Source organism: Odontesthes bonariensis, chromosome 19 (assembly GCF_027942865.1).
Source record: "Odontesthes bonariensis isolate fOdoBon6 chromosome 19, fOdoBon6.hap1, whole genome shotgun sequence".
Classification (NCBI taxonomy): domain Eukaryota; kingdom Metazoa; phylum Chordata; class Actinopteri; order Atheriniformes; family Atherinopsidae; genus Odontesthes; species Odontesthes bonariensis.
Window position 1 is genome coordinate 27302327 of NC_134524.1, and position 22840 is coordinate 27325166.

The 22840-nt window shown below is 39.7% G+C and overlaps 4 protein-coding genes across 5 annotated transcripts; 2 read left to right on the forward strand and 2 right to left on the reverse strand.

Moving 5' to 3' along the window:
- Window positions 1–518: 518 nt before the first annotated feature.
- On the forward strand, window positions 519–2911 carry LOC142368873 (ependymin-like). Its single transcript, XM_075451076.1, has 6 exons — window positions 519–599; window positions 1633–1667; window positions 1835–1969; window positions 2046–2238; window positions 2367–2454; window positions 2627–2911. Exons 1-6 carry the CDS (start codon window positions 533–535, stop codon window positions 2748–2750), a joined length of 642 nt encoding a protein of 213 aa, XP_075307191.1. The 5' UTR covers window positions 519–532; the 3' UTR covers window positions 2751–2911.
- A 1336-nt stretch (window positions 2912–4247) lies between these two features.
- Window positions 4248–6861, forward strand: LOC142368622 (ependymin-like). The gene is made up of 6 exons (XM_075450832.1): window positions 4248–4443; window positions 4626–4660; window positions 4765–4899; window positions 5109–5301; window positions 5435–5522; window positions 6414–6861. The coding sequence occupies exons 1-6, from the start codon at window positions 4377–4379 to the stop codon at window positions 6535–6537; spliced, it is 642 nt and encodes a 213-aa protein (XP_075306947.1). The 5' UTR covers window positions 4248–4376; the 3' UTR covers window positions 6538–6861.
- Window positions 6862–8032: 1171 nt separating this feature from the next.
- cskmt (citrate synthase lysine methyltransferase) lies at window positions 8033–9605 on the reverse strand. The gene is made up of 2 exons (XM_075450650.1): window positions 9475–9605; window positions 8033–8775 (listed from the first exon to the last, which is right to left on the reverse strand). The coding sequence occupies exons 1-2, from the start codon at window positions 9581–9583 to the stop codon at window positions 8096–8098; spliced, it is 789 nt and encodes a 262-aa protein (XP_075306765.1). The 5' UTR covers window positions 9584–9605; the 3' UTR covers window positions 8033–8095.
- A 585-nt stretch (window positions 9606–10190) lies between these two features.
- Window positions 10191–21281, reverse strand: otub1b (OTU deubiquitinase, ubiquitin aldehyde binding 1b). 2 transcript variants are annotated; one of them, XM_075450649.1, is made up of 7 exons: window positions 21152–21281; window positions 19472–19533; window positions 19073–19171; window positions 18830–18948; window positions 11539–11623; window positions 11042–11236; window positions 10191–10797 (listed from the first exon to the last, which is right to left on the reverse strand). In XM_075450649.1, the coding sequence occupies exons 1-7, from the start codon at window positions 21279–21281 to the stop codon at window positions 10603–10605; spliced, it is 885 nt and encodes a 294-aa protein (XP_075306764.1). In that variant the 3' UTR covers window positions 10191–10602. The 2 variants fall into 2 exon arrangements, with proteins under 2 accessions (XP_075306764.1, XP_075306763.1); XM_075450648.1 differs by having other exon boundaries at window positions 10191–10800.
- Between the last annotated feature and the right edge of the window lie 1559 nt (window positions 21282–22840).

Genomic DNA, 22840 nt, shown 5'->3' on the forward strand with positions numbered 1-22840 from the left:
TTCTCAGAAAGAAAAGTAACTCCTGAAAAACAACTCTCTATTTTCCTTTTGTGGATGTCTACTTTAGTTTTTATAAACTTTAAAAAAAAATCATTCTCAAGGTTTGTTTTCAGTTATAACAACTACGTCTTCTTCTACGACCACAAGCAACGTTGCCTATACCGCCACCCCGTGGTGACATTAATTAATTAAAGAACAGATATTTATTTTTAGAAGATAAATAGTGCTTAAGAAAAAAAACACTTATTTAAGCAATGGATAATCTTTTCATTTGATACACCATTTCAACAGTAATGTGACTATGTGGTGGTCACGTTTATACATGAATGCAATCTCAAAATCAATCAGAACTTCAGTCAGAACACAGAATTTCCCCTTGTTCAGTCATTAAGGCACACTACATTTCACACTCTTACAAAGAGCATCTTTGTTAATCTACTGGGTGCAGACAAAAAGCCTCACAAGCTTGTATTTAAGGCACTCTGAATTTTTGCCATTGCTGCAGTTGAAGATGGATCTTCTATCAGACAGCATGAGAGCTCTGGTTCTGCTTGCGTGCTTGTCAGTGTGCTGCCTAGCTCAGAGACCACAACCATGCTGTAAGTACACAGATTTCAGCAGTTCATTTGCATGTTACTTTATTTTTGCATCAGAATTTATAAGAAATTAATTGAACTGAACTTTTATTTTTTTATTTTTTACTTTTTAAATAATAATAATAAAAAATCATTGTGTAGAGTAATTGACGTGGCCTGGAGTCACCTTCTGTACTGCTCTTTGATGCAGCAGAGCTGAAGAAGCCTCTGACTGAACAGACTTTGTTGTTTGATCACTGTTGTGAGGGTGTGCAGCATTTATCCATCATTTTTAGTTGTTTTTGCAACATTCGTCTTTGCATATTCAGGTCCAGGTGCTGCAGAGCAGTTTCCAGCACAGAGCCAGCTTTTGTTATCACTTTGATCAGTTTCTTTGAGTCACTGGCTCTAAAAGCGGCTGCCTCAACAGACACACGGACTTAACAAAGACATGCAACTTCTTGGTGTAGACATTGAAGGGCCTAAGCTTCCTCAAGAAATACAGTCTGTTATGTCCCTTTTTGTAGTCAGGTTCGTGTTGCATATCCAGTCTAATCCGTTGTCCGCGTGAACACCCGGGTATCTGTAGTATCCCACCACCTCCACCTCTTCTGGGATGTAAATAATTGTTTTCGCTCATTCCAGGTCAAATCCTATATGATTTCTCCTATACACCATGCTATAAAGTGGTCAACCAGTTCTCTGTATTCAGCCTCTTGTCCATCATTGATACCCCCAACAACTGCAGAGTCATCAGAGTATTTCTCTAGATGACAGGACTCTGAGTTGTACTTGAAGTCCGAGCTGTACAGAGTGAAGAGAAATAGTAAGTCCCATACTGTATGGTGCTCCTGTGCTGCTGACCACCTTCTCAGACACACAACTCTCAAGGGGTTAGATGATGGTGAGGCTCTGTTAAGATCAATCACTGTGTTTCAGATCATACTGTAGAAGGATGAATGGGACGCTGTGGGTCTAAGGACATAATAATATTATGACTGAGCTACAAGCTTTGTATGTATTAATCTAACATGTGATGTGTCTATTATATTGGCAGCATCCCCTCCACTGATGACAGGAGGTCTTTCTGTGGTAAGTCTAATCTCTTAGATAAATATGTTATTGTATAATACAATGTCTTAATCACCGGAACTTTCAAAAGGTTGCATTCCCCCCCTTGTAGTGAATTACTGGATATTCAACATGGTATACTTTGGAGCGGTAATTATGAGTTGACAATATTTTTCTCCATCTTAAAGTCCACCCAAAGTGAGAAGCTGGTAGTCTTTGCCAAGTACAGTTATGATGCTCTGGGAAAGCGCATCCGCCTCAGAGACATTGGATCCTATGACAATAAAACCTTCCACATTGATGTACTTCTGCTTTACAGACAGGTAATAAGAATATAACAGTGATATCTATGCCATGTAAAATGCAAGATCATGTACATAATGCTGCCCTGTTCTATAGGGTGTCATGTACAAGATAAACAACAAGGACCGCACATGCTTAAAGAAGCATCTGAGTGTAGACTTCCACCCACTGGCAATTCCTAAAGATGCTTCCCTGGTCGGCCAGGCTGTGCTGGGCAGCTCTTCTGTTCCAGGAGAGGGAGTCTTGGTCAACATGTGGACTGGGAAGCAGCAGATGAGGCAGGAAACAGGTAGAGTAAGAGGAAAAACAAAGTCTTGTGGTTTAAAGTAGTACATGACTTTGCCTGCATTTTTTTATGTCGTGTTTGTCTTGCTGTGCTGCGTAAACTTGTCTTGTGATCTGCTTCTGTTTTCTCAGTAAAGTACATGAGCACTGTTACTGAGTTTGCATGTATTCCTGTCAGCACTCTGTTCAATATGGACAGAAAGGGGTGGGTGGTGGCCAGGTCAGTACATATAATACAATGATCACAATCCTTCAGTCATGTCAGTACCAGATCACTGCTGGTACTGTCAATGCTGATGATAATTTCTCTGAGGCTCAGTGCTCTCTGAGGCTCAAGTAACCAATTTGCATTGTCTGATTGTTTTTGGTTTTTGCCTGTTTCTATTTTTCAGCTTCTTTAACAACGTCATCGGACTAGCAGATCCCAAAGCTTTCATCCCACCGCCGTTCTGTAAGAACGCCCAGCTGCAGGAAGAGGATGAGGAGAATCTGGCAACCGTGCTCAACTTGTTTTAAAATGAAAGAAAATTAATAAATTTAACGGCAGTAAAACGTGATGATGACAACTATACATGACTTTTTCATGTTTTCAGTCTTTCACGGTTAATTTGTTTAGCTGTTGTGGGTCAATATTCCTTATAAACCATGGATTAGTGCATTTTTATTCATTACTAATAAAGACGGCGCAAAAAAAGCATGTTGTACGTATTTTCAATTGTAGATTATCATTTAAAAGAATCAATTCGAATAGATAAATGTGTAAAATTGAAGTTTGGCAGTAAAATATTTTTAGTTATATTGTCATTTTGTTATCAGAAGTAATTGAAGTTTGGCATTAAAATATTTTTAGTCATATTGTTATTTTGTTATCAGCAGTAAAGTTGTTTTAGAGCCAAAAGAACACTTTTAACAGCAATTTGGTGCCACGTTGGGCTCAGTTACAACACACGGCTAAGATAGTCTCTTCAGAGGTACATGTGTAGTTAACCAAGTGAAACTCAACTTCCTGAGATCTACAGGTCCTCTTTAAATCTTGATTCAGTTTCTATGTGAGTGAATCTAAATGACTCAATAAAGGTGGACTATTATGAAATTGTGAACCTTTAATTTGTAATTGTAAACAATTTATGGCATTTAAAACAGATGTCTTGAATTTACGAGAAGTGTCAGTGAACTGTATCAAAGTCCCTATTAGATCTGTTGGAACACTCACTAAAAGTTAGATGCAACATTATTCAAAAAGCAACCACGGTCACAGTCCGCACTAGAGAGAATCTAAAGTTTATGTGACAGCAATGTGTACAATTCATTCATGTGTCAGGTCTGTGAAATTCTCATAAAGTATCGAACCAGTATGCAGTGCAGCCATGAAGAGACAGAACCAGGCCAAAAATAACCTAAAATGGAGGGAATTTTGTCTAAACCTCTTTTTATTCTATCATTTTTGTACAGGCGTCAAGCTGCAACTTTACATGAAATTTACAAAACAGCAGATTTCATTCGCAGTTTATTCTGTGCTACATAAAAAAAGATGTATCTTATTTTGAGTTCAGTAGCATAGAGGAAGTTTTAAGCTGTACCCACAACTCAGCTGAGGTATATGTAGCTTTATCTCTGTAGGAAGTGGCTGGAATCTGGAAATCTGTCAACTGTGCCTCCAGAAGGCAGCATAATGACAAGCTATCTTTGTTGATGTCAGCTGTCACACTGAAATTTGATCCTGCCAAGAAGGGGAGGGAGGAAAGTGGAAGTGCTGTAGTTTAGCTCTGGAATCCAATTCTCCCTTCCTAATTCCCTAAATGTCAAAAAGTTAAAAAAAAATGTATTTGTGTAAAGATTGTCTGCCTAAATAAAAGAGAGACAGCAGGACTTGGAGAGAGATTAACAGTTGGGTTGAAAGATCCGTGTGCACATCACGGGCCAGACCTGAACACCATGCTGAGTCACCAGGACCTGCAACGTCATTATAAACAGTGGCTGCTTCGAAACACTCAGTCAGGATTGGTGTACACTCAGCTGGGGAATAAAAGAAAACACGGAAGTGGATGCAGGCTGGGAACGTCACCAGCGTATTCATAAGGAAGTGAGCTGCCAGAATATTTGCAAGTGCTGTAGAGTAAAGTGCATTTTCTGTCAGACAACATGAGAGCTCTCGTCCTGCTTGTGTGTTTGTCAGTGGGCTGCCTAGCTCAGAGACCACAACCATGCTGTAAGTATAACCTTCAAGGACATCTGAATATCAGAAGTTCATTTGCAACAGCAGCATGAAAACTGACCATGTTACTCTGATTTTATTTCAGCATTAATGGGAAATGTGTTGTCATACTGTATATACAGCTTGCATAGCTTGGCATGTCACTTAAAATGGAACAATTTCTTTCAATTTGACAGCATCTCCGCCACTGCTGACTGGAAGCCTTTCTGTGGTATGTCTGTATTCTTTTGTATGGGACTGTTTAGCATAATTTAATTTGTAGTGATATGATCACAGGTAGAAACCTAAAGGACCCGATTTTCTTCTATTTCAAAGTCGACCCAAAATGAGAAGCTGATGGCCTATGCTAAGTTCAGTTATGATGCACTGGGAAAGCGCCTCCGTCTCAAAGAGTTTGGATCTTATAACAATAAGTCCTTTCACCTTGATGCACTTCTACTCTACAGACAGGTAATAATAACAAAACAGTGATATCACCATGCGGATAAGGATCATATAAACCACATTCACTTAAAGGGATAGTTCGCCTCTTTTGACATGAAGCTGTATGACATCCCATATTAAGTCAAATTTAATAAATGATATTGCTAATATGGGATGTCATACAGCTTCATGTCAAAAGAGGCGAACTGTCCCTTTAATGCTATCCTGTCTTCTAGGGTGTCAGGTACATGATAAACTACAAGAACCGCACATGCTGCAAGAAGCAGCTGGGTGCAGGTTTCCACCCACTGGCGATTCCACAGAACGCTTCCCTTCTGGGCCAGGTTGTGCTGGGCAGCTCCTCTGGTCCTGGGCAGGGACTTCTGGTCAACACCTGGGCTGGGGAGCTGCAGATGAAGAAGGGAACAGGTAGAGTAAAAGGACCAAATAAAATCATGTGATTTAATGTAGCACATGACTTTGCTTGATTCTTGCTCGTATTTCTTGTTTGTCCAGTTTGCACTGCCTCTGCTCCCTTGTGATCCACTTCTGTTTTTTTCAGCAAAGTACATGAGCACAGTCACCGAGTTTGGATGTATTCCCGTCAGCAATTTGTTTCACACCGACAAAAGTGGATGGGTGGTGACCAGGTTAGTGTCATATCAGCACCAGAGCGTTTGAGTCTTGCAGGTTGACTCTCTGGCAAGGCTCAATGGCATGGAAACATGATTAAAACTTATTGTTAAATCAGTTCAATTGGAATGGCTGCTATCGGGAAAAAATAAACCAATAAATAAATGTACATGGATTATATAAGGAGGGCTTTTGTGTTAGCTTTATGTTAACCATAATACGGTTCTTACACATGTTCCATTTCAAAATATAACATTTCCAAAACTTCAGTGGTAAATGTATTATGTTCTGATTATTCATGCTATTATATTGCCAAATATTTATCAGCATTTCATTCAAGCTGTGATGCTAAAATAATGAGCAAAGCAGAAAAGCAGCAACATATCTGCCCAAAGAAGAAGTAAGCCAACAGTTGCTCCCTATTCTCCCTAGTATTTTTTCAGTAGGACACAATAACTTTTCAATGGGACTTTTGTGTGAAGAAATGTGCTTGTTTACTCAGAATATATTACAAATTTATCATTTTTGTCTTTTGGTAAATACAAATGTTTTTCCACATTTTTTTCTTCTCTTTGCTTCTTCAGACCTGAAATAAGTACCTTGGCTCGAAGGAAAATATTTATTTTCTCCATTGTTGAACCACTTCCTTCACCGTTAATATGAAAAAGAAATAACTTGACTTTATAACAAATACGCTCTGGGTTTCCAAAAAGACATTTTACCAAAGCATTGAAATTTAATAGTTTGTTTGTTCTATAATAGTTGATTTTTACTTCAAAATTTCACATAAATAAAATGGCAATCAAGCCTAGAAAACATTTTCCTCCTTTTTTGTTCATCTCTGAAGCCCTCTGATCCTGCTTGGTGGATGTTTTTGTCTGTTTCATTTTGTCTGTTCTGTTTTGCAGCTTCTTCAACAACGTCATCGGACTGGCAGATCCTCAAGAGCTCATCCCGCCATCTTTTTGTATGGGGGCCCATCTGGAGGAAGAGGATGAGGAAGATCCGGCAACCTTCTTCAGCTTGTTTTAAAACAAGTTGATGAGTACTGCACATTAATCTTTGCACTGAATTACTAGCTGTCCATGGTGACGTAAACAAGCTATAAGTGAATAAAATCTATAAGTGATTGATAGGTAGGGAATGATTCTGCTGTTATGAGGTACTCTTCTGTCCAAATCATATACATATTAAAATGAATTACAAATTAATAGTAAATGAGAAAAGATATGTACTTTCATGTGGACTGGCACAATGCGAATCAGTTAAGATGTGAAAATACCTACAGTACATTAATTCTTTTAAACCTTACGATTTCTGTATTTTATGGAATTCTATTAAAGACACTCTTGACTACTTTGTATGAACAAATGTCTGGAGATGTATACAATATCTGTCCTTATAGCGACTTGAATACAGTCCTCTCGACTGAATGATGCCTTTGAGGATTTTGTTAATTAAAAGAACAAGAGTGAAAAGAGATTTCAAAAACCCTTTCATCAAGCGCAACCTTGATTTTAAGGTTGCTGCAAAATAAAACTAAAAAATCTTATTATATGATTTGTGATCAAAAGCTCTTGTTCTCTACATCTGTGGAAAAAGCATGGGGAAGAGATCAGACCAATACCGAGAACAGGGCCAGCGCGAGACACAGGACTACAGAAGACCTTTTGACTAAAATCAGCTAGACTCACTCGTTGCAGTCAGACAACTCTGCATCTTGAGACCAAAAGTAACTTTTCTATTTTTTATAGTTAGATGACAGAACTGCTGCCAAATGATCCGTATCAACAACACAATAGACTTTCATTTTAAGGTCATGAGTGTCTCCGTCTCGTGAACAATCTAAATAATTGCTCAATGGAAATTATAGGTGGTGTGTTTCATGTGCTTTTGATTCATTTCTTTTGTACTGTGACAGACTACCACAGCCATTAACAAACTATGATTATATGAGTATTTTTTTCTAGGCTACTGCAGAATGGTCCGTTTTCTAACAGAATGTGTTCAGACCTCCCAAAAGTCCCAAAATGTCATAAGTTTTATTTAATCTAAGTAATGTCCTATTTTTCTACATGTGGGGGTCTTGTGTCCCTGTGAAGCACTTACTTTGCTCCAGCTCCTCCTGGATTTAAATGTGTAACACATATCATAATTTTAGACCTTTTTTTTTTTTTTTTAAACCTGACACCTTTGTAATCAAAGTGAGGTTGAGTATTCTTTGTATGCTTCAGTTCTCTTCTGAGCTTGACAATGATTGAGGCAGTGTGTCTGCTGGCCACTAGATGGGAGTGAAATACATGTGCAGAATTTCTGAGCTTTCTTCTAAAAATTGGTTTAGATTTTATGTGTGGATGTGATATAACACACTTTACCTGCACAACAAAATAAATGTGCTTCTTTACACTGATGTATTTGGTTTGAATTTAAAGTCCAGCACAGGTATATTTACATTTTCAGGTATATATCTTGTCTTTAAGTTGTATAAAGGTCAGAAAATAATTAAGAAAAAAAACTCTACTACAAGTTTTACATTTGAAATTCAGTTCAATAATTTAATCAGATGTTCGGATAGTCCAGTTGTAGATTATTACAGCTTTACAACAGAATGAGGAGTCACATGGTAGCAATAGTAACACACTCCCCTTAGCTCTCCAACCTCCTGTACCCCAACATCTGCTGCTACCACCTGCTCCTGCACAGCTGTCTCCAACCACAGAAGCCTGGAATCGGGATCTTCATCTGAGAACTGGAGTAGGGATCCTGAACTCCTCAACACCCTTAAACACTGCTTCAGCACAGAGGCAGCCTTTCCCTTCCCCTCCTTAGACCTCAACAAGGCATCTATGGTTCCCTTGTCAACAATAAGGTCCAGACTATTAGAACCATAGCGATTGTCCAGCTGTGTGCAGTCCAGCTCTACAAACTCAAGCTGTGACAAAAGATTGTGAGGCTGAATGGCTTTAAGCCGAACATGTTCCTGCATGAGTCCCACAGCTATGGGAGAAATGTCAGCACAAGTGACACAAACTGGGAAAGCAGAGTCTTTGTAAATGGAGGGGCCTAATGCAGATGTTCCACAGCCCATATCCAAGACTTGGAGCAAAGTGTCTGGATGGGACATAGTCTGCAAGAGGGGCATAATGAAGTCTCGCACAGAATCAAAACCAAAGAACCATTCAAAGTTTTTGAAGGTGGGTGTCCTGCTGCTGTTCTCAGTGTAGAAGCGGTCCCAGGTGGACTTCTTGTCCATGTTTTCAATCAGCTCATCTGGACATAAGAAGCAGGTAGATGAAATTGGAGCATTAGCAGGAAGACAGGAACGACTTGCCTTAGAGCCAACATGGTTGAGATATACTGAAGCCTCATATAAAGTAACTAATAGACACAGCCGAATTCTAAATAAAGACATTATAATAACTATAATGCTAATATTCATAATGTGGTGTCAGGGTCTCGTTACAATGTTGGACTGAACATTGACCATTAAGTATATGAAACTACTTTTTAATGAAGATGCTGAATTTCTGTTCATATGTTCCACAATTATAAAAACGGGGATTTGTTGACAACAGCAACATCTATATATATTAGACAAAACTATATTACAAAATTAATAAATGCTGGGTTTATTGTATTTACTGTACAACCTTTCCCTTCTGCCAAGGTGACATGAGTTCAATTTTTGGTGACACAGCCAACTGTGCTTTCTGTTTAATGGTACATATCTTAAACAAGGTTAAAGCTGTCGGTGTCGATTCAGTCTATTGCACAAGAAACTTATGCAGAACTAAGAGAGTTGTATTTTAAGTTACCTAAATCACTTCAACTTTAACGTTACAGCTAACCTACTCTAGCTAGTTAGCTTAGCAAGTTGGCTACAGTTGCAATGCCACGTGCGCTACTGCAACGGAAACATTTCAGAAAATGAAACAGTCCCAAAGTACGCAATTCCAGGTTTGGACATACTTGTTAGAGACGTGTGGTGCCGTACGCACGCGGCAAATATCCTTCTTGAGAGAGTCAACGACTTTGTCAAAGGAGACATCTTTGCATTTTTTCCTCTCCGACTCGACATGAGAGCTCTCACCCTGACCACATTTCGCTATATCAACTGCGGCTACAGTCCAGTAAAATGTTGGCGAGAAAGCATCGTCTCTCACAGTTTACGATCTTTGATTAGCTTATGCCGCAGTGACGTTAAGTGGGCTACTACACGCACTGAACTGTACTCGTAAAAAAAGAAATAGCAAAAATCAGCACAATGTCCAATGTTTCGTTGTGAGCGAAATTAAAAAAAAATAATAATCCGAGTTGGATTTCATACTTGTGCGACTATAACTGTCGCGTTTGTTGACCTAAACCTCGTTACTCCCAGATTCTCTGCTGACTCCTCAGCAAAACCTGTGTGATCTAAGATCGTGTCCAATGTCACACAAGCCCAGAGTTGTTTCAGATACCAATGAGAAAAATATAGAATTTTATAGACTGACTTACAGATTTCAGTTTCTAAAACTTAATAATTTTCAACTCTTCCGTGTTTGCGGTCAGTGCAATGAAACTTGTTTGGGATGTTGGGCAGAGGAAGACATTGAAATTTCACAGCATAGCTTAATTAAAAAAATTATAAAAAAATTAAACTATTCAAAGATCGCAGGAGGACCACAAAAACAAGACACAACACATAAGATGTAAATTGCTTTAATAAAACTCAATGAAACGCAGTGTAACAAAGGAAAAGAATCAAACAAAGCAAGTAGATAACATTTACAACCACAAAAGAAAAAAAAAAAAAACCTGTACAACTCTAATGGCTGGAGTCACTTCTATTTTTCCAAAGATTTTTTTTTTTCCTTTTTTTGGGGGGGGGGGTAACCATTTTGTGACAACTCAGGGTAAATCGGGGGGAATCTGGAGCAAAAGGGGTAAAGGAGGCATGTAAAGTGATTTTTTTTCCTTTTTTTTTCTCCAAATAAATGAGTATAATCTCATACACAAGATGAATTCTTCATCAACGTGGCTGCTGAGGTTATTTTTTTAACCCAACACTGCAGGGAACAGCAGGAGGAAGATGAAGAGGACTGTTTGCCGGGAGTGTTATTTGTACAAGATGTCGTAGTGGCCTGGTCTATAGAGCAAGAAGATGCGCGGGTCACCACCTTCAGGGAAGACGTGGTGATTGACAGTTCCTCCTTCTCCTCTGTCCATGTACTCCACCAAAATGGATACGTTCAGGGCCTGGGCTAAGGCGATGATGTGAATGTGGTCACTTTCTTTAGACATTGGCTCAACCTCCTTGGACAAAGGGGAAAGAAAACAAAAAACAGAAACATGTCCAGCGTGAGTTTGTAATCACCATAAAACACCAACAATAGACAAAAATAACCATGTGCATTTACCAAAAAAATAATTTAAAAAATCTGCTATTTTTAAGCCACAACGATCACATTTCAATATGCATTTGCCCATAAAAACTTAACCTTCAGTGAAAATTGCCCAATTTTCCCCACAGGTTCATTTTTCAAAAGCTACTCACCTGCTGACAGAACTCCTTGACAGAGCGTCCTCCTTCGATGAAATGCTGAAAGAAGGCATGTTCTCGCTGCAAGTAGCCCGAGGTGAGGAGTCGCAGGTACACAACCACATAGTCTGACACATTCTGGTCGTTGAAGGAGCTCAGCAGCTCCTGCAGGCTTGGTTGTTTCTCGCACAGTTCGATCAAGTCCATGAACTAGGAGGAAACGCACACATTTTTCAGATAGTTAAACTGACAACGCAAGCCCAGCTGCAAAAAATCATGTCATTAATCATATTTGGCAAGTCAAAAAGCCAACAATGATAATTCAAACACCAAGTCACGCTCAATCCAAAACCCTGTAACAACAAAAGGGTTTAACGTGTATCGTGCTTATCCAGAACAATCGATTGAAAACATTAGGCCAACAGACTTCAGTAAATAGAATAATTCCATATTACCTGCTAAACAAGTAATGAAAGAAAATCAACAGGATTAGGGCTTTACAGGACACTCACTGTATTGTGGAAGTCTTCGATGGTAAACTCAGTGAAGCCTTCGTTAACCAGGTCCAGTTTACTTTTAGTTGCAACTGCTTTGAACCTGAACACACAGAAGACATGTCAACAATAAACTTGTGAATATTACACCCACCACACCTCATTACATTTAAATTAATTGTAAGTATTGTTCACATTCCAAAGAGGCTGGAATTGATGGGACACAAAATGTAATGACCAACAAATCTCATAAACCAACATTTCATTCACAATAGAGCATAGAAAAAGTCCTGAATGTTGTAAGAGATACATTTGACTTTTTATTGAAAAATGTGCTCAAGCTGAATTTGATGACAGCAACACATAGTCTAAAAAGTTGTGTCTGGAGTGTGTCTGGTGAGAGGTATTAAAAAGAAACAACTGGACAAACATGTTGTAACTAAGGATATTAATTGGCAACAGGTCAGTAACATGACTGGGTATAAAAAAAAAAAAGGAGCACCTTAGAAAGGATGAATCTCTCACAGGTAAAGATGAGCAGAGGTTCAGCAATCACCAAAAAAGAAAAAGGGGGAACACAAATTGTGGGGCAACTTCAAGATAGTGTTCTTTGATGTAAAGTTCCAGAGACTTTGAATATTCCATCATCTACAGTACATCATATCACCACTAACTTCAGAGAATCTGAAGACGTGTCTTGTACGCAGGGGACATGGCCAGAAATGACGACTGCATGCCCATGATCTTTGGGCCCTTAAAAGGGCATGATTCTGTCATGGAAATCTCTGCACAGGCTCAGGAACACTTCCAGAAATGATTAGCCGCTTTCGGACACAGCCGTTCTAAGAACGCAGTTATAAGAACGGTCCTCCTCGAATTCCGTTCTGATAACTGTCCTTCCCCAGCAGAACTGTTTCAGTCTGCATTCGCACATGAGTCGGGACCAGGTCAGGACTGATGCGGCACGCACAGCCGTCTTCGTCAGTGACGTGTTACTTTAGCGCCACATTCAACAACAAAACAAAACCCGGTAAAAGTAAGGAGAGAAGAAAAAAACACCACAAAGAAGCTAATATGGAGAGCGGGGAGGCCACCGTGTTCATGGTCTGCATGATGGTGATATTAATCATGGACGATCACATCAGGCGTCTAATATCGAGGCTGGAAGAGCTCACAGAGAGAGTCAGGAGACGAAGGATCGAGCGCAGGCCATACTTTTTCATTTCATGAAGGAAGAAAGGAGAGCAGAGCGCCACAGACAAAGGAGACAACGTGTAAGTTTAACTTATTAAACACACACAGGTTGTGTCTGTGTCGTATGAGTAAACATTTCAGCCGTGACAACATGACATGGGGCGTAGCTACCAACCACCAAACACCTACGTCAGATGTGTTCCTATAGAACCCTGAAAAGGCCCAGCCTCGGAGAAGGAGCTAAAATGGTTATAGGAACTGAGGGAGATGGTCCCGAGTTCCTGTATGTCCGAATGCGGGAGAAAACGGCCCTGTGGATTAAAAGGTTATAGGAACTGCCAAAGGTTCCTACAGTCCGAATTAGGGGTGCGCGATCTGACGATATAAAATCGTGACTGGCGAGGAAGAGTGGAGAATCGCAGGCGATCTACCAAATTAGAGAAACCGTATAGATCGCCTTTGCCAATCAGCGCAATGATTTATTTATTTATTTTTAATGCTGGTTCCCGCCAATGCAGCAGCCAACGAGCTGGTGAAGAAGAGGAAATCCACCTCTGTAATTTGGAATTGGTTTGGGTTTTCTTCTACCCTAACCCACTGCTGCTGGTCCACATCAGGAATGGGAACAGCAGCAGCGTAGGGGTGGGCGATGTGTATCGTTTGCGAAATTATCGTGAATGTTGTTTTGACGATGAGTAATTTTGCAATATCGATCGACATTTTTTTTTTTTTTTTCCCCAGTCGCCAAAAATCAATAAAGTGTGGCGCCAGTGGTCCTCTGCCCTTACCACGGCGCCACGCTCTGTTTTGAACACTCTAATTTTTTCAAAGTAAACGCTTCGGACCCCGCGTGACACTCAGCTAAGAGCATCGAGGGGGCGCCGAGAGGCAGGGGCTGGGACAGACGGTAGCTCGCCTCGCGGCGGACCGTCAGCTCGATCACGAGATCCAACTACGAGCTTTTTAACTGCAGCAACTTTAAGATACGCTATTGGAGCTGGAATTACCGCGGCTGCTGGCACCAGACTTGCCCTTCAATTGATCCCCGTTAAAGAATTGAAAGAGTCCTGTATTGTTATTTTTCGTCACTACCGGCTCCCAGAGTCGGGAGTGGGTAATTTGCGCGCCTGCTGCCTTCCTTGGATGTGGTAGCTCGCGGTTATCTAGAGTCACCAAAGCGGCCGCGGCACCCCGAGAGGCACCCCGCATGGGTTTTTGGTCTGATAAATGCACACATCCCCGAAGGTCAGCGCTCGTTTTGCATGTATTAGCTCTAGAATTGCCACAGTTATCCAAGTAACGGTAGAGCGATCAAAGGAACCATAACTGATTTAATGAGCCATTCGCAGTTTCACTGTACCGGCCGTGTGTGCTTAGACTTGCATGCTTGTGTTCATTTTATTGTGATCTTAATGCAAGTTTTAATTTTTTTTTTTTAAATATCGTCAAAATATCTTTATCGTGAAAATCCTAAAAAATATCGAGATATTTTTTTTTTGCCCATATCACCCACTCCTACAGCAGCGGCACCATCCACAGCACATCCACAGCACATCCATAGCGGCGCACGGGAGAAACTCACGGCCAGCAGCAGCACTCTCGGGTCGGATGAGGAAACCGCTAGCTCGTAAGCTAACTACGGTGCAAGAGAAAAGGGATGCACCGCGACCGTGACAAACATTACACAGTTGAAAAGTATTCCTTTAGGGCGCTCTGGTGATGGTAGTGCGTGACTGTGGCTGCAGTAAACGAACATGCAGCGTTGCTCATCTGTTATTAAATGGCATCATGAGGTGGAGTCAAGTCGTCATCAGTGGTTCGTTTTTCTATTTCCGGTTGCGTGTCAGATGTCATCAATTAGATCATTATTTTTCATCTTGAATTGGGTTACAGTTGAATTACATGCGTTGACTGCCAAATTCTTTATTTTACTCCTTAGCTCTTCTGTGGTTCAGCATGTCGACTTAACTCTACTGTAATTGGTCTTTTTTTTTTTTTTTTGGATGGAAGATCGTGATAAAAAAATCGAAATCGTGATTTTATGCAAAAAATCGTGATACAACATTTTTTCCATATCGCCCACCCCTAGTCCGAATGCAGCTATATTCTGCAAACACAGTCCACCATGCCATCCACAAATGCAGGTTAAAGCTTGACCGTACAAAGAAAAGCCCATATCTGAACATGATCCAGAAACGTCTTTTCTGGGCCAAAGCTCATTTCAGATAGACTGAGGCAAAAAGGAAAACCGTTCTATGGTCTAATAAATCCAAATTTGACATTTCTTTTGGAAATACCATACCATATCTATTTATATAGCACTTTAAAAACAAACAAACCTGGTTGACCAAAGTGCTGCACATCATAAGAACCCAAAGATAAAAACCATAAAATTTAATTAAAATCATCTAAAAAAACCCACAGTGCAATAAAAAACTGAATAAACAGTAAAATTAATGTCAGTCTATTTTTGCCTCCCTTCATATCAATGCGTTCAGCCACATAGCGATAGCCGCACCTGTTACGGTGTTTAGTGCTCAGAAGCAGGGGACTGCTCAGTCTGCACGGTTTACATAGCCCGTAGTGATACGAAGGGAGGCAAAAATAGCGCCAAGCGATTGTGAGGTCTGACTTTTTCTGGCGAATGATTTTGTGATGCAAATGTATTACTCTTTTGAACGCATATTGTTTTGAGAAGCAAAACGCTTTATTTTCGGGACCCTAGCCAACTAGCCTGGACTACCTTCGTCAACGCCAAAACGAGGCTGGAACTCGGCTCACAGGACGCAGAAGGGGGCAAGTCAATGTTCATAAATGATATTGCTAATATGGGATGTCATACAGTTTCATGTCAAAAGAGGTGAATTATCCCTTTAATCACCTCTCTGTCGGACTACAGCATGCGCGTGTTCAAACGTACACACACCGTACACGGGCCAATCAGAGGGGGGTCCCGCCCTTCACTATCTCTGATTGGTTTAGACCATGATATGAGTCTAATGTGTGTCTGTTGTTGAACCACAGGGATAATTTCAGAGTCGCGTACTTTTTTTTTTCTTTCCCTCGAACGGGTGGTCGCACCGGTGCGACCTCAGATTTTTTTTTTAGTTGCACCATTGAGAAAATAGGTCGCACGTGTGACCAAATCTGTCGCACTCTAGAGCCCTGACAGGTTTTTAGAGCAACATATGCTCCCATCCAGACGATAGCTTTTTCATTTTTTTTTTTTGGCATATTCCAGGAGGCAATACTAATAAACCACATACTACATCTAATACAACAGCAAGGTTTCCTGGTAGAAGAATCCGTGACCCATCACCAAAAGAATACATTTTGGCCCATCATTTAACACAACATACAACAAAGAAGATACAGAATTCTTGAGCAGCTAGAGTCATATCAGACAAGAATGGGACAACATTCCCCTCTGCCAAAGGTCCAGAGACTGGTCTCCACAGTTCCCAGATGTTTACAGACTGTTAATAAAAGAAGAGGAGATGCTACACAGTGGTAAACATGCCCCTGTCCTAACTGTGTTTATGACATTTGCACATTGTGTCATTTTGTTTTTATTTACGTTTAACAGTGTTCCTGTTGGGAATTGAGGTGTACATAAGGAAGTATGAATCAGATTTTTTTGGGGCCCCAATCACTGAATGCTAGACGCAGGCTCAACCAATCACATAGTGTATTCGAAGCCTATGATTAATAATAGGGATGTCCTGATCTGATCACGTGATTAGAAATCGGGGTTGATCACGTGGTTTCAGACTCGATCAGAATCGGAAGTTATATCAAGATCAGGGATAGCCTATCTATTAGTGTTGGACGGTATACCGATACTAGAAAGGTATCATGATACCCTGAAAAACGATGCGATACATTCTTTTTTTAGTATTGATACTTCTCTCGAAATAACCTTCTGTGTCTGTGCAGCGAGCCGCGCCAAGTCTGTCATTCTCTAGTCACACTCCATGCACGCAGGGGCTAGTGGGCGTGCCAAACTTGCTTTCCTCCTCAGCTCGCGCACTCAGCAGGTGAGCAGTGAGTGAGGGAGAGAGGGAGAGAGTAACGCTACAGATGGCGACAAGTTCGGAAGATCCTGCCGACCGTAAACAAAAAAGACGGGAGAAGCGAAATCTGGAATTATTTCGCTTACTTCGCAGATAGTGAGGGTAAGCCAACAGACACACTGAAGCCGGTGTGTAAGACATGCTACAAAGACTGCAGACGAAGGGAGGGAACACGTCTAACATGGCAAAGCACCTCGCTGACAGACATCCCCTGCTTTACAAAGAATTCAATTCAATTCAATTAATTTTTATTTATATAGCGCCAAATACAAAAAATGTCATCTCAAGGCACTTAGATAATAAAGTCCAATTCAAGCCAATTGGAATTCAATTAATTGTAATCATAATAATAGTACTTTAAGTATAGTTAATAATATACTTAATAATAATAATTATGGTTAGCGAATGTGACTGAAATCACCATTAGCCCTACATGAACAGCCCCTTTTTAATCGAGTGTATGAAACAACATTTTTTCCTCAATACTTGTCGAAGTAGCGACTGTAGGCTATTCTTACCATAGAGTAGGGATGTCCCGATCAGGTTTTTTTGCCCCAGAGTCCGAGTCATTTGATTTTGAGTATCTGCCGATTACGAGTCCCGATCCGATACTTCTACAGTACATTAAAAAATTAAGAATGGCGAAGAAACAGATCCAGGATGTCCCTGATTTTTTATTTTATTGACTTATTTTATCATTTAACTAATTTAATTAGTTTTATCGTTTTAAGTTTAATTCATTTAATCATTTAATCAATCAAGTAATAAACAAATTCTTCACATTGTAGTTTAGTGCAACAATGTCTAATATAAAAACGAGCAGCAGCTCAACTTGAAATACCTGGCAGGCATGTAAACAAATAAGCAAATAAAAGTGCCACAGTGTTATAAAGTAAGGCCAATAATGTGCTTTTCGTGACGTCACTTTGCTGCGTGCTGTAAAGCGCAGCAGAACACGGCAGCAGCTTGAAGCTGGGGGGCGCGAATGTCTGCACTGTGGAGGTATTTTAAAGTGGATGACAAAAACGTTGCAATTGCAAACTGTGAGATATGCAAACTGTGGATTTCAAGAAGTGGCAAGGACATGGCTAACATCCTTGATAAGTACAGGAACAGGCTCAAACCTAACAAGGTAGAGATGTTGGTTTTCATCAAGAAAAACGTATATTTCCTTCTGTGAAGCCAGAGGAGGAGAGTAAGAATTAGGAGTGCAGTTCCGAAAAGCACATTACTGGCCTTACTTTAGAACAATGTGGCACTTTTATTTGCTTACATACCTGCCAGGTATTTCAAGTCAAGCTGCTGTTCGTTCTTATATTAGACATTGTTGCAGTAAACTCCAATGTGAAGATTTTCTTTATTACTTGATTGTTCAAGCTACCTCACAGAAGTGCTCTGTTCATAAGTGTTAAATGATAAAATAAGGTGAATAAATTTTTTTTTTTTAAAAATCAGGGACATCCTGGATCTGTTTCTTCGCTGTTCTTAATTTATTTTTAATGCACTGTAGAAGTATCGGATCGGGACTCGGTATCGGCAGATACTCAAAATCAAATGACTCGGAGGCAAAAAACCTGATCGGGACATCCCTAATTAATGATGTAACATTTTTAACGAATGTACCGTTTTTAAAAATATTCTCTAATAATTATCAAGAGATAAGAGGGTATCATGACTTAACAGCCAATTACTTTACTTTGAAAGCCATTCTTACGGATGAGGCTGGGTCTTTAAAACGACTGCACCCTCACTGTCAGATGCAGGCTCTCATGTCTGTTACTTAACGCCAACTCAGTGCCTATGTTGCCCCCTTAACAGGTTTTTCTTGAGATTGTAAAGCTCACCATCAAAAATAAAATTAAGAAAAAGAAGAAATAAAACAACACAGGTCAGATTTGTAAAAATCATACCAATAAATCTCTCAAATGTGCCTACTGTGCAGCCATGATTAGAGAGAAATGCACCAATCATCCAAAAGGACAGAAATGTTACGTTTGTCCACACGCCACAACAACACAAACAGCCAATTCAATGCCACTCACCTCTGAAGTTCTTTGCTATCATCTAGCAGCGACTCAAGATGTGCGAAGCCGAATGCTCTGTAGAAGCAGTTCCCGTCCGGTCGTGTCTTACGAATGTATGAGTAGTTTTTGTGTAGGTCCTGCAACAAAAAAAAGAAGAGTTCAGAGAAGGGTTCTGAGAACTGACAGTCATTTGGGTAAAACAACACTTTGGACTGAGGCAGAGATGTGGGTGCAGTAACCCAAGAGCAGGTGGTGACTGACCTTGATCTTGAGCTGATAAACTGTGTCTTCCTCAGCGTATTCTTTCTGCAGCACTTTCAGGTCCTGTCTATCCGACACTAAGGGGTTGGTGTTAGCTATCTGCATGCCCACAAACACAGAAAATTACAATTAGTCCATGTATTGGTAGCAACTTAACTCAGGGGGACTATCTTAACAAGCTGTGTCCCATGCATTTATTTACATGTACAGAAATCCTACAGCAAATTGTAAAGTTCAGTAGTTCACATGATGTTTTCAGCTATGTCCACAAATAGGTTATGTGTTGGTCTGCAAGAAAATGACTGGAACCTGAAAGGTTGTTTATCCTGCAGGCTATCCATGGATATGTCAGCTGTTAAAATGAAATCTGACCTATTGAAAAGAGAAAGAAAATCTCACCTCCTGCTGAATTCTGTCCTGTTGGGCAATAATGGCCTCGTCATACGCGAGGCAGTTCACTCCTGAAAGAAACGGTTGACAGGTTCAGAGAGCCTAAAGACCAGGTACTCAAGTGGTACATTTTTAGACAACAAAAATACTGTAGCTTGTACTGCACAAGAAAAGGACAAATGCCTTTTTTGCCTTTTCGTCAATGTTTCTCCTTTTGAAACAATGTGTGGGAACAGGGTCGTTTCTTGCTATAGGTGAACTAGGCGAATGCTAAGGGCCCCCTAGCCACCAGGGGCCCCCAAAGCTGCATGTTCAGCCACATCTGAAGAGAATCAAAATGTCCTGTATTTATCTATAGCTATCTCATGTGTTTATTACATCCCTTATATTCTTAAAAAAAAATAACGTAGGATATAAATACAATAAACTGCAAAGATGAACTGTGGCTGGTGTTTTTGTGGCATTATTAGATCTGTTGGACAGCACTGTCACATATTAAGTGGCGTAGCAGGCTGCCGACCGGTATGATGGGAATGATTGACATCTACCCATCATTCCAGTTAGCGAGAAAAGTAAAGACAAACGCCATAATGGCATCAAAAAGAAGTTATATTAGTGGCGCGAAAAACGGTCCAAGGATAAAAGTAAGGCATGTGTTGGGTGATGTGGGCTGGATAGCTGGAGGGCCCCCAAAAATCTAGAAACAGCCCTGTGTGGGAATGTCATATTCGAGAGTAGATCATTATACAGAAAATCTAAACACTGCAGTGTTGTCGTGTTAAAACGTCAGTGCTATAATTGTACACACTGTAGCAAAGACCAAAAAGATAACAACATAATTCAAGAAATTACTTTATCTTCAGTATCGTGGGTGAATAAAATGCCAGAAGCACAAACTAACCTGCTTTGCCAACAAGGAAGTAATTGCTGCACTTTGAATTCACAACTGACTATGCTGATTAAACTATGCGAACCATGTGGCCAAACAATATGTGTCAGTAAGATGCAGCGCGTACAGGAATTACTTCCTTGGTGTTTACTGCTCAGTTGCACACTTGTGTATCGTTTCTGGTTATTCGACTGCTTGCATTTCAAAACAATTTACATCCCTTCGCGTTTATTTGGTTTGGGAAGCAATTGCATTCAATGAGAAAGAACCAAACGAGTACGTACTAAAATATAATAAAAATATTGACAAACAGGCATTAAAGACTATGCATGTCCTTCCCTACATTCAGCAACTGGCCACTGGCAACCATGGCCCAAATCAAAACGTAGTCATCAATTACTTTGAAAATAAGTTAATCCGAAACACTGGCTACCGTCGGTCTGCTAAACTTTGCTAGCTTGAAAACAAAACAATTCTAGAGACGACTAAAAACGTCCTAACGTAGAACCCCAAATAACACGCCCCCTCTTTAATGTTCAATTTATACTTTTAACGTTTCCTCTGGTAAAGAAAACTTTTGCACTGTCACATACGGTTTCCCTTTCAATAACCAAACAAGCGGGTTTTTTTCTGTATCTCTCTTTGTGTAGCAATGGCAGCTAGCTACCGTTAGCTCAGAAGCACTGGCCTCTGACTAGTCCAATCGCTGCATGTCAGCCACTTAAAACGCACAGAGAGCAACGGTTGAAACGCTCTGCAGATACTACTATGTATAACGTATATTATTAAAAGATAAACACCTGCGTTGCATGCTGTATTTGTCGTGATTCCACCGATTCTCTCGCCCTCCATCTCTCCCTGTGATGATTCCTGCTGCTCCTCCGCCATCTTAGTTGTCGTGATCTGTTTCCTAGTTTTGCATGACCTCATTCATTACACACTTCCGAGCGGGGCCAAACGAAGAATACAATTGATTTACTTATTTATTTAATTATTTAGGAAGCAACTTTTCATGTCAAGGACCTTAAAAAAAAAAGTTAGGAACGTTGCTCTCAGCGGACGTAGTATCAGTTTAAGTAAAAGTTTCATTGCAGTAATGTAAAAATGCACAATAAAGGTAAAGATTATACTTAAGTAAAAATGTACAAGTATAAATGCCAAATTCCTGTTAAGGTATTGTGACAAAAGCACTGTTTAGGTGTCCTTAACTATATGACACAAGCAGCATGGTAGCTTTGCCGGAGCTGGAGGCGGAGCAAGTTTGAACGTCTTCATACAGACTTATGATAAAGGGACACCACACTGACGGGAAATAAGATTATTAATTAGAGGAGTAGTGATGTGTAAATCTGTTTGAGGTTTTGTGATTTTTTTTTAATGTGATATTGGATCATTTAGGCAACATCAACATGTAAAACTAGCCATTAAGGCTGAAAAACACCTGCCTAATCTTTATCTACGAATCTTTTTTAAAAAAGTGTATGAATACAGAGGTATAAGTAGCCTATAAAGTAGCATGGAATCCAAATATTCATGGAAAATATAAGTTCCTCAAAACTATACTTAAAGTACAGTATACTTGACAAGTACTTGAGTAAAAGAACATGATTACTTTCAATGACATAATTAGGAAAACGTTATTCTATGTTCACCCAATGTGATGGAAGAGTTGACATGTTGTTGCTATTGAAACTTCAATATTCCTCCTATTTTGAAAGGAGTTCTAAAACCCTATCTGGCTTATGAAGCAGGAAGTATAAATCCTTATAATAAGGTTGTTGGTTTGGGTGATATCAACAATCACTGACTGTAAGGGTACAACTTGTGAATTAAAATGCAATCAAATATGTAATTATTAGGGGTTTTTGCTCGTGTCTTGTTCATATCTACATTAAAATCTTGTTTGATTGGCTTCTAAATTATTCATTTATACTTTATCTGAAATCAGGGTAATTTAATTTGAAATAAAATCACCTAAATGTAAGCTTTGCATTAGGAAAATGTATAACAGTAGCTTATCTGACAATGGAATAAGATATACATGCACTCTGCACTCAGAGTTTTAAGAATGTGGTCAGAGGGTATGAAAAACATCAGATGTGGAATTTTGAAGTTAACCAAAATGTTTCATATGTTAGATTTCTCACTGTTTGCCTTGATGGCAGGTTTACACTGCTGGTATGTCCTAACCACCTTCATTATGACAGTCCCCTTGAGTGGTATTCAGTTAGTGTGAGTGTGCTTGCTTTCAGAACACAGGAACTTTTTAATAGTTCTTGTTGTTAGTGGTGAAGTATCCCTTCTTTTTTTGAATTTTTAGACAACAAAAAATGCAAATAAATGGGGGAAAAAACAAACAGCTGGGGCAATTTTTAGATTTACTTTGATTTTTATTTATTCACAGACAGAATGAATCAAAGAAGTTTTGTTTTATAAACTTAATTTCATCAGAAAAAATATAAGTTTTGCACCCGAAGCCCTTAACGAGT